The sequence below is a fragment of the Pleuronectes platessa genome, chromosome 4 (assembly GCF_947347685.1).
Source record: "Pleuronectes platessa chromosome 4, fPlePla1.1, whole genome shotgun sequence".
NCBI classification, from domain to species: Eukaryota; Metazoa; Chordata; class Actinopteri; order Pleuronectiformes; family Pleuronectidae; genus Pleuronectes; species Pleuronectes platessa.
In genome coordinates this window covers 21,275,242-21,288,437 of record NC_070629.1, presented here as the reverse complement: position 1 = coordinate 21,288,437, position 13,196 = coordinate 21,275,242, and the positions used below count along the sequence as shown (strand labels likewise).

Here is a 13,196-nt window from a genome sequence, read left to right as displayed (position 1 = left end):
TGGACCAACACAAAATAGTGCATCATTTGGAAGTGGGGGGAAATATTACATGGATTTCACAATTATTTACAAATAAAAATCTGAAAAGTGTTGAGTGCATATGTATTCACCCCCTTTACTGTGAAACCCCTAACAAAGATCTGGTGCGACCAATTGCATTCACAAGTCACATTTGCAAGTCACATAATTAGTAAATAGGGTCCACCTGTCTGCAATTTAATCTCAGTATAAATACACCTGTTCTGTGACGGACTCAGAGTTTGTTGGAGATCATTACTGAGCAAACAGCATCATGAAGACCAAGGAGCTCACCAAACAGGTCAGGGATAAAGTTGTGGAGAAATATGAAGCAGCGTTAGGTTATAAAAAAATATCCAGTGCTTTGAACATCTCTCTGAGCACCATAAAATCCATCATAAGAAAATGGAAAGAATATGGCACAACCGCAAACCTACCAAGAGGAGGCCGTCCACCCAAACTGAAGAGTCGGACAAGGAGAAAATTAATCAGAGAAGCAACCAGGAGGCCCATGGTTACTCTGGAGGAGTTGCAGAGATCCACAGCTGAGGTGGGAGAATCTGTCCACAGGACAACTATTAGTCGTCTACTCCACAAATCTGGCCTTTATGGAAGAGTGGCAAGAAGAAAGCCATTGTTGAAAGGGATCCATAAAAAATCCCGTTTGGAGTTTGCCAGAAGCCATGTGGGAGACACAGCAAACATGTGGAAGAAGGTGCTCTGGTCAGATGAGACCAAAATTGAACTTTTTGGCCTCAATGCAAAACGCTATGTGTGGCGAAAACCCAACACTGCCCATCACCCTGAGCACACCATCCCAACAGTGAAACATGGTGGTGGTAGCATCATGCTGTGGGGATGCTTCTCTTCAGCAGGTACAGGGAAACTGGTCAGAATAGAGGGAAAGATGGATGGAGCCAAATACAGGGAAATCCTTGAAGAAAATCTGATGCAGTCTGCAAAAGACTTGAGACTGGGGCGGAGGTTCATCTTCCAGCAGGACAATGACCCTAAACATACAGCCAGAGCTACAAAGGAATGGTTCGGATTAAAGAATGTTAATGTCTTAAAATGGCCCAGTCAAAGCCCAGACCTCAATCCAATAGATAATCTATGGCAAGACTTGAAGATTTCGGTTCACAGACGGTCTCCATCCAATCTGACTGAGCTTCATCTTTTTTGCCAAGAAGAATGGACAAACCTTTCCATCTCTAGATGTGCAAAGCTGGTAGAGACATACCCCAAAAGACTTGCAGCTGTAATTGCAGCGAAAGGGGGTTCTACCAAGTATTGACACAGGGGGGTGAATACTTATGCACCCAACAGATGTCAACTTTTTTGTTCTCATTATTGTTTGTGTCACAATAAAATTTATTTTGCACCTCCAAAGTACTATGCATGTTTTGTTGATCAAACGGGAAAAAGTTTATTTAGGTCTATTTGAATTCCAGTTAGTAACAGTACATAATGGGAAAAAGTCCAAGGGGGGTGAATACTTATGCAAGGCACTGTATGTCGTAACAACTCTCTCTATGACGTTCTTGATAACTAGTTCAGGGCTTGTTCTAATCTGCCTGTTAGGAATGGGCTGTGTGCTTGACCTGCGGTGACCCTTGTCGCAGCTTTCTTTCTGAAAATGTAAAAGTTGTAATTGATTAGTGAAGATCAGTCCCTGCCACCGCCGCCCCTAAGTATCCAAATCGCATCAAATTCATTGCTGCACATCCATGGGCCGTTAACAAAACACTTATGAAGCCCATAAGATCAATGGTTCTTGAGATATGCGTTCCACAGACAGACAGCCACTGATCTGGAATTAGTATACAGCTTCATAAGCAACATTGATATTACATGAATGCATTTAAAAAAAAGGAATATAGTCTAGAAATATCTCAGAGGAAAACAAGAATGTACATGTTTGTGCCCCAAAAAGTTGGATTTGGATCAAATATGAGCAGCCATTACTGAACACGTGGTCTGATCTGTCTTGTGGTCCCTCTCAGATATACAGTATAGACCTTTACTCTGAACATGCTCTGTTTGTCTTGTGACAGGACACACGCCAAGCCTGTCGTGCCACATGTCAGGGGGTGTGTGCATTACGTGGCTGTGGTCTTGTACAGCGTAACCGGAGACTGGGTGACACTCACTCACTCCTGTCACCTGAGTAAATGTCCACAGTGTTTGCAGTCATAACATCTCGGCAGGAATCTGACTCAAAGCTCACTCTTAAAACCCCTGAAGCCTCAACACAACTATGTTACTTGCACATTAACATATCCAACGTTAATTTTGGAAAGAGCGTGAAACTATTCCACCTTGTGACGTTGGGCCTCGGATGTTACCTGATGTTTTGAGTAAACAAAGTCACCCCCCCCCCCCCCCCCTCCCTCTTTGACCTTTGCAGAAGATGAGCACACTCCTCTGTTGTCGAATGTCAGCATCACATTAACCTGCAACTTATATTAAAGCCGCTCTCTTTCTTATCTTTCAGTCATGGTGACGATATGATTGTAACGCCATTTGCACAGGTGAGCTCTTGCCCCAGTTCTGTCTTCCGTGTTTTATATTGTCATTGATGACTGGACTCTGTGTGATTCTGTCCTCATTGTGATCCCTGCAGGTCCTCGCCAGTTTAAGAACCGTACGGAACAACTTTGGTGCACTAACAAATCTACAAATAGACAGAGCATCCAACAAGTAAGTTTTCCACTTCATGACTGAGGTGTTCTCCTGAATGAGAGGCAGTGAGTTCAGGTCATTCACATAATACTCAGAGTTTGGCTTTGCTCGCCCCCTGCTGTTCATATTGAGTACTACAACAACAGTAGTTATGTAGAAGCCTGGTGCTCCTTATGGTGCCTCCTCACTGCTTGAGTTTAATACCAAATATTTGAGGGTAAAGCATTGATTGTTTTGTTTTAGTTAAAGAAAATGTCTCACTGTGTGCTTTTGTTTCAATCATGACAGGAGATCACCAATGTGTAACCAACCCCCCATCACCAAGACCACCTTCACAGGTATGTGAACAGCCAGAGTGGAACAATGACGTGCGTCCTCAATGTGTGTGGTTGTGTGTGTGGGTCTATGTCTACATTTTAGGACATATCTCAGACTAAAGACTGTTTTATCAAATGTACTGCGTCCCCAATTCAGAAAGAGTTGATGCTTGGTTGAGGGGTTAAGGTTACCTTAGGTGTAGGGAAATAGTGGTTATAGTTATAAGTGGTAGGGTGAGTCTTCAGGACATGAATGACAAGAGGGGTAATGTCCCCAACAATGACCAAAGCAAACATGGGTTATGGTTATTGCATCCATACATGCTTACTTGCGTGTGTGTGAGATATGTGATGTGTGATCGGGGAAAACGATAACTTTTCTCATAGCTGATGTTAACATTATTAGTATTTTTGCATTAGAGGTAACACTGCACTTTAAATCCCCCAATAAACGTTGAATAAATTGTTCACAGAGTAATGCAGCTTTGGTAGACATTAGCAGTCTATTATTGTTTTTTGTTGTTAAAACTAAATATCAGCATGTTTTCATATTGATGTGTTACATACTGTGCAGCCAAAGCCCAAAAGATGAACATAATATCCAACGTGGTCAGAATACAAACATGGTTTTGAACATATCTTACAGAACATTGGTTCAGTTGCCTGAATACTTAGCAGTAGCCCTTGTTTGACTGTTTTCTACAAAGTTTTGATCCCCATGAATAAATATTATCTTTGTGAGGGAGACAAGTCATCTTTCATAATGCCATGTTTGATCACTTTAGTCATTACCAAAGATTCATCAATACTTCAGTTAAGTTTATTCAAGCCCTATATATATATATTATTTAAACTTAATTTATTGTCTCTCTGCATGGCTTGGCCTCAGTAAGTCCTTGCTTTACCAATGGTCAATATTCTGAAACAATCCAATGACCCACTATATATATATATATATATGTAGTCATACGTGACTTGTGAGTCTGATGTGCTGTAAATCACCAGACAATAAGTGAGGACTGCACAGTATAGCTGAAGTTGTTCTGAGAAGGAAGTGGCACAGACAGTCTTCAATGGATCGAAAAGAATTGTCCTTGACAGTTACTTTGCTTTTTAACGGTATGAATGACTGCAACCTCGCTGATGTTTCCAGGTGACACTATATGACCTTCACCATTCATACATTATTTCAGCCTTGTTTTGTATGTAGGTAAATTACAACACGCGTACAGACAATAAGTAGAAACATTTCACTTCTTCCCCATTTGAGGTAGATCTTCCAAGATATTCCTCCACAGAATCACATTCCTGAAACACAACCTGCAGATACTGTATTTGATGAGGAAGTGTGGAAATTGTGCTAAATTTAGAACACAATCATACTGATGCACAGCCATAACGGGTCATGTCACAAATAGGTGACAGCTGGGGGTTATTGGATTGTTTGAGAATATTGACCGTTGGTAATGCAAGGACTTACTGAGGCAAAGCCATGCAGACAAAGACAATGAAGGAAGTTTAAATAATAGTACCTAATTCTTTTCAACATCTAACAGCCTGTAGACCAATCCAAACTGTTTTTCATAGTTTTGTACTCTGGATACACATTTTAACTATAAGGCCACTTGTTACTGAACAATAATATCTCTCCATATGGAGCAGACTGGACATGCTAAAGAAGAATATTTGCCAATATTTCTTATTATATATTTTTCGAGCAACCTAAATTATTTATAAAGTGTAAATTAAAGACATAATATGTAACAAGTCGTTGAAATATCTAAAACTTGCTTAACCTTTATTCAAGTTAATGGGACATTACATTTTTGTTGCCTTTTTGTTGTGTAATTTCAGCTTTGGCAGTGGCTTTGCTTGTCTCTGTTATAGTTTCTGGGATCAACAATGTATTAGGAAGGAAAACTCGCTGCTAGCCGGTTAGCAAATGAGCCAGTCAGGTTTTTCCTTCGACTGTTTGTATCAGTCACTCGTAATAGACCAGAATTATTCATTGCCGTTTGCTGTGAAACGTGATTAACCCTTAATACGTGTTATGTCGTCCATGGACGTGACTACTGCCTGCGTCACGCTGGCATCATCAAACAAGTTATTTTGATATTGTTTAATTGAGGGCCTCCCGAGTGGCCAAGGATACATATTGTACCTTTAACACAAGATTGTATATGCCATTAAATCACATTTAGATTAATGACAATCAAAATACTAAATACTCACAATGCATGAGTAATATTATACACCTTTACTTTATTCAACTATAACTATTTGCCATGTAATTAAATCTTAAACTGTGATCAAATTCAAGCTACTTTAACATTAGGGCATTAAGAAATAGCAGAAGAATTATAAGTAATGGAATCCCATTATAGTTATTGTTTTTCTAGAAGTGCAAGCTCTCCTTTCTTCTCCTTTCTGCAGCTCTCTGCCTTTCTACCCTCCCTCCTCCTCCTCCTCCTCCTTCTCCTCCTGCTCTTGTCCTCTCCCGCTCAGAGTCCGACTTCAGTGCCGAGCTGCTCCGGAACGTAGTTTGGCTGCAGCCGTGCGTCTGTGCAGCAGAGTGGCCTCTCCGAGCGCCGGTGTCTGATGTCGCACTAAGCATGAGAAGAATGTCATTGACGTCAGTGCAGTTGCTGTCAGAAAGAGTAGCACCCCAACCACTGACACCACACCAGGGAGAGAGACAGAGAGAGAAAGGGAGACGGAGAAAGAAAAGAGGGTAGAGACAGAAAGGAGACAAAAGAGGCAGGAGGAGGAGGAGGAGGAGGAAGGATGTTCTGAGATCAGCGAAGGAGACGAAGCGTGTGGGAGTGGAGGGGGACTAATGGAAGGAGGGAGGGAGAGATTTGCCAAAGACAATGAGGGTAGAGAGAAAGAGAAAGGAGGGGATACTGTTGAGAAAATGAGGTGACAAAAGAAGTTAAGAGATGTTAGAGGCTGGGCTCGTACAGTGGGACGACCTGCATGGTAACAGAAGGCACCTGCATGTTTCCAAACCTACTACACAATTCGAATATAATAATCCATCACTATAAACTGTGAAAGACCTTTGAAAGATGCAGGAGCTCATGCAACCTAAACTTTGCATCCTTTACTTTCAAATTACAACATCCCATTTACTTAAAGTGGCCAAGGTGCATTTGGACCTAAATGAGGAATGTGTTGCGGAAGCTTTAGGACACATCTAAAGACTAACTTCTTGTTTAGGGGGTGTCATGTGATTAAATTAGCTCCTCCTGTATTTGAATCAGCCACTGTTTTCTGTGTAATTGAATTACAGCTAAAGTGTCCCCTCCACCCAGCCCAGCCCCTCCCTCCAGCCACACAGATCACAGAGCATTAAGAGCCCTGTGCTTTCCCAAATTAGTCAGGGCATCAATATTAATCGGCTTCTGACAAGGTGACATTTTCTGTTGACGTACAGGGAACCGACCCCGAGAGAGGCATGTCCTTTCAATTTCAGATTTAAAGAAAGCAAGGGGCTTACAGCTCTGCTATCTTCACCCTATCTGCAGCCATCTGTTTTGTTTACCTGGGTGTATTTGTATGCTGAACACATATCTGGATGCATGCACACAGTATAGGGGAGCGCTCTGCCCTGGCTCCCCTTCCTCCTCCTCCATCACTCCACTCCACGTCTTGTCACTCCCTCTTCCCCATCCATAGTGCAGTCCTCTCAGGCTTTAGGTACAGCTTGGGGAGAGCAGCACGTTTGGCTACCAGGGACGCCAAAGCAACAGCAGCTCACCCCCTATACACACACACAGCATCTATAGGAAACACTGGCCGGCACGGGATTATACTTTTGCCTCCCGGATACCATGGATGTTTTTATTGGCAGAGAGGCTGTGGAGACAAAACCATGATGTGTTATGGTTAGCATTTTGACTGTGTGTGTGTATATTTGCGTCTGTGTGCAGTCTCATGTTTGCTCCGTGCCCGGCACCACTGAGATGGATCTTCACCGGTTCTGAGCCTCTCACTGGATCCTCTTTTCCTCCGACCCTCTATTCCCTGCATCCCTCCTATGGCAGACATGGGCCTGCTAAGCAGACTGTTGTTCATCCTACTACATGACTGGAATTACATGTCTCTTGTGAATGACAGAGTAAAGCTCATACACCGAGATCACTGAATGTTGTGCGTTAGCTGTGCAGGAGGGATAGAGAGGGAATCTGTCTGCGCGAGTTTGTCTGTGTGAGATTTTCTGCTTTTTTCACTCTGTGGTTTCCCCTCTGTATTTTCTGCTGTGGTCTCCTCACTGTTAACACTCATCTGGACGCCCAGAGCTGACTCCAGGTGGCCGTTTGCCATCCGCCACCTGCAACTGTACTCCCTGGGATTATATCTGGTTTATTCTTACCAGGATTTGAACTTTAGCGCTGCACAGGAGGCGTCTTTTCACCAAGGGAGTTTTGCGACAGCTGATCATCTGTGGGTTAGGATACAGGACAACAAGGCCCGACTCCCAGGCCCGCACAGCTGGCCCAGCTGTCCAGTATGAAGAGTCACCCATGTGTCTACTCGGGGTATCCCAGTTTAGCAGTTTGTGGGGTGGGAGACCCCGGGCCTGGACCGTCCACTAGCCCTCTGAAGCGGGCCCTTACTGACCCCTTGCCCTCCTGTCTTGCCCCTGCAGAGGAGGCCTACCAGAAACTGGCCACTGAGACCCTGGAGGAGCTGGACTGGTGCCTGGACCAGCTGGAGACGCTGCAGACAAGACACTCAGTCAGCGAGATGGCCTCCAACAAGGTAAGAAGAGCTGCACAGTTCACACCAACTTGTTGAGACAAAGCTTTCATCTAAAAGAAGTTTTACAGTGGAGTTAGTAGAACTGCGTTGTCTGTGTTCTATATTGAAACATACTGAAGCTGTTACCCAGGATTCACTGTCGTGGTTTTTTTGTCGCTCGTGTCATCGGGGTTTGCAATTGAACCTTAATTCAAGGATTTAAAGTGTAGTCCAGTGCCAGAGGTACATATATATGATGCAATATATCTGCTGAACCTTTCTAAAGTTTACACTATTAAATGCATCATACACTGTCTGTTACAGATACAGGAAGAATCTGAGATTGTTTCAACATCTGACACAGGAATTAGCTGCTAACAGTTTTACATTCACAGGTTAACTTTACCCCAAAATTCCTGGGTTTGTGACCTGCACCTTTACCAACGAGTCTCACTCCTTATTCATATTTATTTGAGCCTGAAGAGCTTATGAGTATATATATTTACACAATGTGCAGTGACACCTGTTCAGCCCTCAGCCATTAATGCATACTCTGGACTGGTGTGTTGTCCATTTAATTGAGCGATAGCATCGTCATGCAGGGAAAGAGATGTGCCGTGAGCACGCTCAGTCACCTCCAGTGTGTGTGTGCGTGCGTGCATGCTTTTGTGTGTGTGTATATATATATATGTGTGTGTATATATACATATATATATATAACACGTATATATATATATATATATATGCGTATATATATATATATATTTCATATATATATATTAACTATGGTGTGTGTGAGGGAAGCTGCTGTGCTGCTCTGAATGCTGATCAGCTTTGGCCTCTGGTGATGTCACACACTGTGATGTCACAAGAGGGGGGATGGACCAAGAGGAGCGGCAGGGAGGACAGACAGACAAAGGAATCACACACACTCACAGCTACCACAGTCACATGCATGACCGGAACATCCACCTCATTTAAAAAAGGCAAAAAGGACCTGTACCGTGCCCTGTCTCACCATCGCTCACCAGGACAGCTATCTCTGGTTGTCATGGCAACAGCCACGGGTCCTACCAGCCCCGCTATATTGCACACACGCACACACACACCCACATCATAGGTAACACAGTCAATACATCTGCCACACAGCCACGACTTGGTGTCTGTATCCTACAGCCTTTCCTTAAGCTGCCTTAATTTATCAATCAGGGGAAAAACTATTACATGGAATTCTCTTGAAGTAAAATTTATACAAATGCAGTCATTTGCAGCCAGTGTGTGATGTCAGGTGACAGTCAGCACCTGTACGGGTGCTCCTGTAGTGTCCCTTAGCAGTCGCATTATGTAGTTCATGCATGTCACCTCTGAACATGGTGCCACTACAGTTCATTCTAACAGTGTCTTTGAGATGGAGACCGCTCTCTTGAGCTGATTATTGCACTGGTGGCTCATGGTTCTAGATTAGGACCTACATGTGTTTACACCACAAATCTTTGTGTGGGTATAGATTTTCCAGGACTCAGCAGCTCCAGCTGGGGAGACAAAGGATGTGAAATACCTTGGTTTCTGGTTTAGAAATAAATTGTATTGATTTGAATTTAGTTTTTTATTAAAGTGCTTCTGATTGAGGTGTATCTGGCTGCGCAACACATAGAACCAGGTGAAGGTCATATATCTCAGTGCTCTTGGTATCGTCATTTCCAGTTGAGCAGATACATGTTGCACAAGGAATGAAAGTATCGGGATAGTTTGCCTTGCATGATGAAAGTTTTACATCAAATAAATACATTGTGGTTCATTTTGCGGGTTCTTAATGGCGTAATCATGACATCATATTTATTGTTGTCCACAGTCGGATGCGTGTTGTGTCCATTTGTGAGTCATCCAGGACATCCGTGCATCTGCCTTTGAACCTTGATTTCCTGGCTGTGCACACTGTTGCACTCATGAAGTCCATCCAGGAATTGGTTTGAAAACAGATATGATCAGCTCATGATCATTACAGATACTGAACTGACTTTTCAGCCACACCGGTACGATTTTTTAACAGAAGACTAATGGACTTCAGCTGCTTTTAATTTATAAAATGCCTGATTATTTGTTTTAATGCTAAAGGATCTCAGGGAAAATAGGTTAATAGGTATTTCTAAAACTATAAGATTAAGATTAAGATACATTTATTTGTCCCAAACACATGCACAGACATGCACAGTGTGCACACTCATGCAGGTAGGGAAATTTAACCCCTGCTTTTAACCCATCTGGTGCAGGACACACAGAGCAGTGAGCAGCCATGTACGGCGCACGGGGAGCAGATGTTGGGGGAGTAAGGTGCCTTGCTCAGGGGCACTAGACAGGGTAGGGAGAATCCTCTTGGATTTTTGGACAGATCAATCCAGGTTTTTGTTGTTTCTCCGTGGAGTCGAACCAGAGACGAACCAGAGACCTTTTCTGCCCATAGTCCAAGTTTCTGCCACTAGACCACCGCCTATATGTGTTGATCTCATTTACATCTGTTGAAGAAGTGGCTTTTTCTGAATTGAGGGTTAAATCTCAGCATCCATCCACCATCCATCACTTCAGTTTTGATAATAGTGGACTCTGTTATTCGTTTTATTTAGTTATTATTCATCTTGATCAAATGCTCCTAAAATGAAGTAGGTGTTTGAAATCTGTTTGAATATCAGGCTTCAAAAAGAAAGACATTTTGTAGTTGTTTTCAGGTTTTAGAGGTGTTTCTGTCCTTTGGTACTTCAGTTGATAATCTAACACATGTAGGACAAAGTCCTTGTTTAGTTACTGAACAAGTTACTTGTAGGTTTGTCTTTTTTTATTCTAGTATTAGGTTGTATGTCACTTCCCCACTAATGACAGTGGCTCTTTGAGTATTTTGTAGCTTGTCTTTTTATCTTTATATTGTTTTAATTCAAACAGGAATCTCTTGATCCTACAGAAACCTAATGCGTACACATTGAAAGTAATTAATGGACAAAAGGTAGGAATCCTGGTGGCATCATCATGACTTCACTATAAAGTCATAGAATGACAACATATAGTGTAATAATGCATTCACTTTTGAAACCTGTTACTTTAGAGACACAATCTACAGGTTATAAATAATCATTCAGGATCATATGATCTGAATGACTTCTTGATAATGTCATTATTAAATGGTATTAATACAATGTAAAAAGGTTTGCATTGACTCATTGGATTATATAACGCTCACAGTCCCCTCCAGTGTTCTTCATCATTAGTTCATACAGTGGATCACCCTGGTGTCTGACCCTTTACCATTACTCTTCATGTGTTCTAGCATTTCCTTCTCCACATTTTGATGAATGGACAGCAGACTTACATACTGTTCACAGTCAGCCGTACATTCATTGAAAACAGTCGAGGCCATCAGCTCTCTGTGTTCTCCAATAAATGAATAAACGTGCAAAGTGCGAAAAGACACAATTGCAGCAGAGATGTGGAGGCGTTGTGGGCTATATACAGCAGGGAGCAGATATTTTGGTCATTCTGCCGAACAACAAATTACACACAAGTCACAGCTATACTTGGTGTGACACTTTCCAATTTTTACCCAAGAGTTTGTGTTCACACCTCTTGGCTAAGCCATCAATATGTGTGTGTGTTTGTGTGACAGTAAGAGGGAGATTGTGTTGATAGGAAGGGTGGGTGTGGGTGTGGGGGGGCCTGTGCTGTCTTGCTTGGCTCCGAGTCAATCAAAGCCACTGGATCTCAGTGAGCCAGTGGCCTCATCTGCTTCAGCGTAGCTGTAAATTACACCCAGTGCCAGGCTGGCTGCGGGGGGGGGTTGTAAAGTAGGAAGAGACAGATTTGGTCCCTTTTCAATCCATGTATCCACTGGGCCATCACAGACGTGCACATGTTCCCTCACATGCAGAGAGAGAGAGAGAGAGAGAGAGAGAGAAAAGACCTCCTCTAGTGCAGAAGCTGCCTGTGATCAATAAGAGTCACCTATCATTATGAAAGTATGTGTTCTCTATTGAGTGAAAGCATAGAAAAAATAATCCCTCACCAATGATATTCTATTATATTCACATTTTCACCTGTACATGTAATTCTATAGTCTGTTTTGCCATGCTTCCTCATCATTAATCAGTTAAAGTCTGTGGATCACACAGTTTATGCTTTATCACTAAAGACAAACTTATTTCTTTAAAATTTGTCACATGGTCAATTAAGATTCAATTAAAGCAGGATATGGTTTAATATAGTTGAATTAGTAGCTGTGGAAATGGTTGTTGCCAGTGTTTTCAATAGGAGCATCTGTGCCGTTACTGATGGGAAAATTAAGATTCTTCTTTCAGTGAGGTATTGATCCTTATTTTCAACTAAAGCAACAACCTCCTGAGCTCAGTGACACACGCCTCTGTGGACGCTTTCTTTCCATCGCAGCCGTCATCGGGTGATTGTGACGCTCATTATTTTTACAAGGTGATTGGGCTTTTCATGTATTAACATCATCTGTGACTCAACCCTCCCATGAATAGTGAGACAGCTGACCTCAGCTTTTTAATATTGGGTCATGTTGGATGAGGTAACCGTATTGTACAGAAGGTTAGGTCACTCCACACAAAAGCACATACACGCACACATCTTATATGAATGTCTGGCACACACACAAACATGCATGTACTGTGTGCACATACACATGCACACACACAACGTCACATCCCTCTGCACTGCAGGAATTGAAGGAAGAAGGGGGGGGGTTCAACTGACTTCAGGCCCAGCCAATCATGCAGCAGCCGACTTCAGGACTGTTTCGATCCAAGCCAATCAGAGGTTATGATGAGCTCACACTTCTTCCATTGCTTGGCCCTGATTTGCTGCTGTAGTGTGACACGGCGATGGAAGCAGCCTGTGCGCTTCACATGGGAGCTTGTGTCACAGCCACAGAAGCAGGCAGGCAGTCGGGCAGCCAGCCCTATTCGGGAGCTGTTGATTGGGGGGAAAGATTTAGTTTTGCTGTCCTGGTGCTTTGGCATCTACCAAGCATCCGCTCCATCATCAATTATTCACAGCCTCAGCAGTGTGTCCCTGTATCTGACTGTGTGAGTGTGTGAGCGCGTGCACATGTCACCGTGCGTCCCAGTGTGTGTGGTCACGATATGCTCTCGTCGGATCTTTGGAGAGTCTCATTCCTGCAACTCCTCTCGGCTTCCTGGGACATGGGCTCGTTTCCGTGGATATTTGCAGAAAAGGAACACAATGCTTAATTTCTGGACGACAGCGCTGCTACTGCTGGTTTACACTGAACTGAGCTCTGAATCCTCTTTGGGTTGAGGGTTTTCTTATCGAGCAGGGCTGCGGATTGTTTTTGTTTTCGCTAGCTGACGAAGGCTTTTGTCACCTGAACTGTATTTTTGGGGGGTTTCGTTTGCTGATTTATCAAAATGCCTG

The 13,196-nt window shown here is 42.9% G+C and overlaps 1 protein-coding gene across 3 annotated transcripts in view; it reads left to right on the top strand.

Annotated features, from left to right (window-relative positions):
• pde4d (phosphodiesterase 4D, cAMP-specific) overlaps positions 1 to 13,196 on the top strand; it is a 96,577-nt gene that overhangs the window by 74,274 nt on the left and 9,107 nt on the right. For all 3 annotated transcript variants that reach the window (XM_053420257.1, XM_053420258.1, XM_053420259.1), the window contains exons 3-6: positions 2,513 to 2,549; positions 2,642 to 2,718; positions 2,989 to 3,038; positions 7,669 to 7,781. In XM_053420257.1, the coding sequence (XP_053276232.1) occupies positions 2,513 to 2,549; positions 2,642 to 2,718; positions 2,989 to 3,038; positions 7,669 to 7,781 (277 nt within the window). The remainder of the gene's footprint in view (positions 1 to 2,512; positions 2,550 to 2,641; positions 2,719 to 2,988; positions 3,039 to 7,668; positions 7,782 to 13,196) is intronic.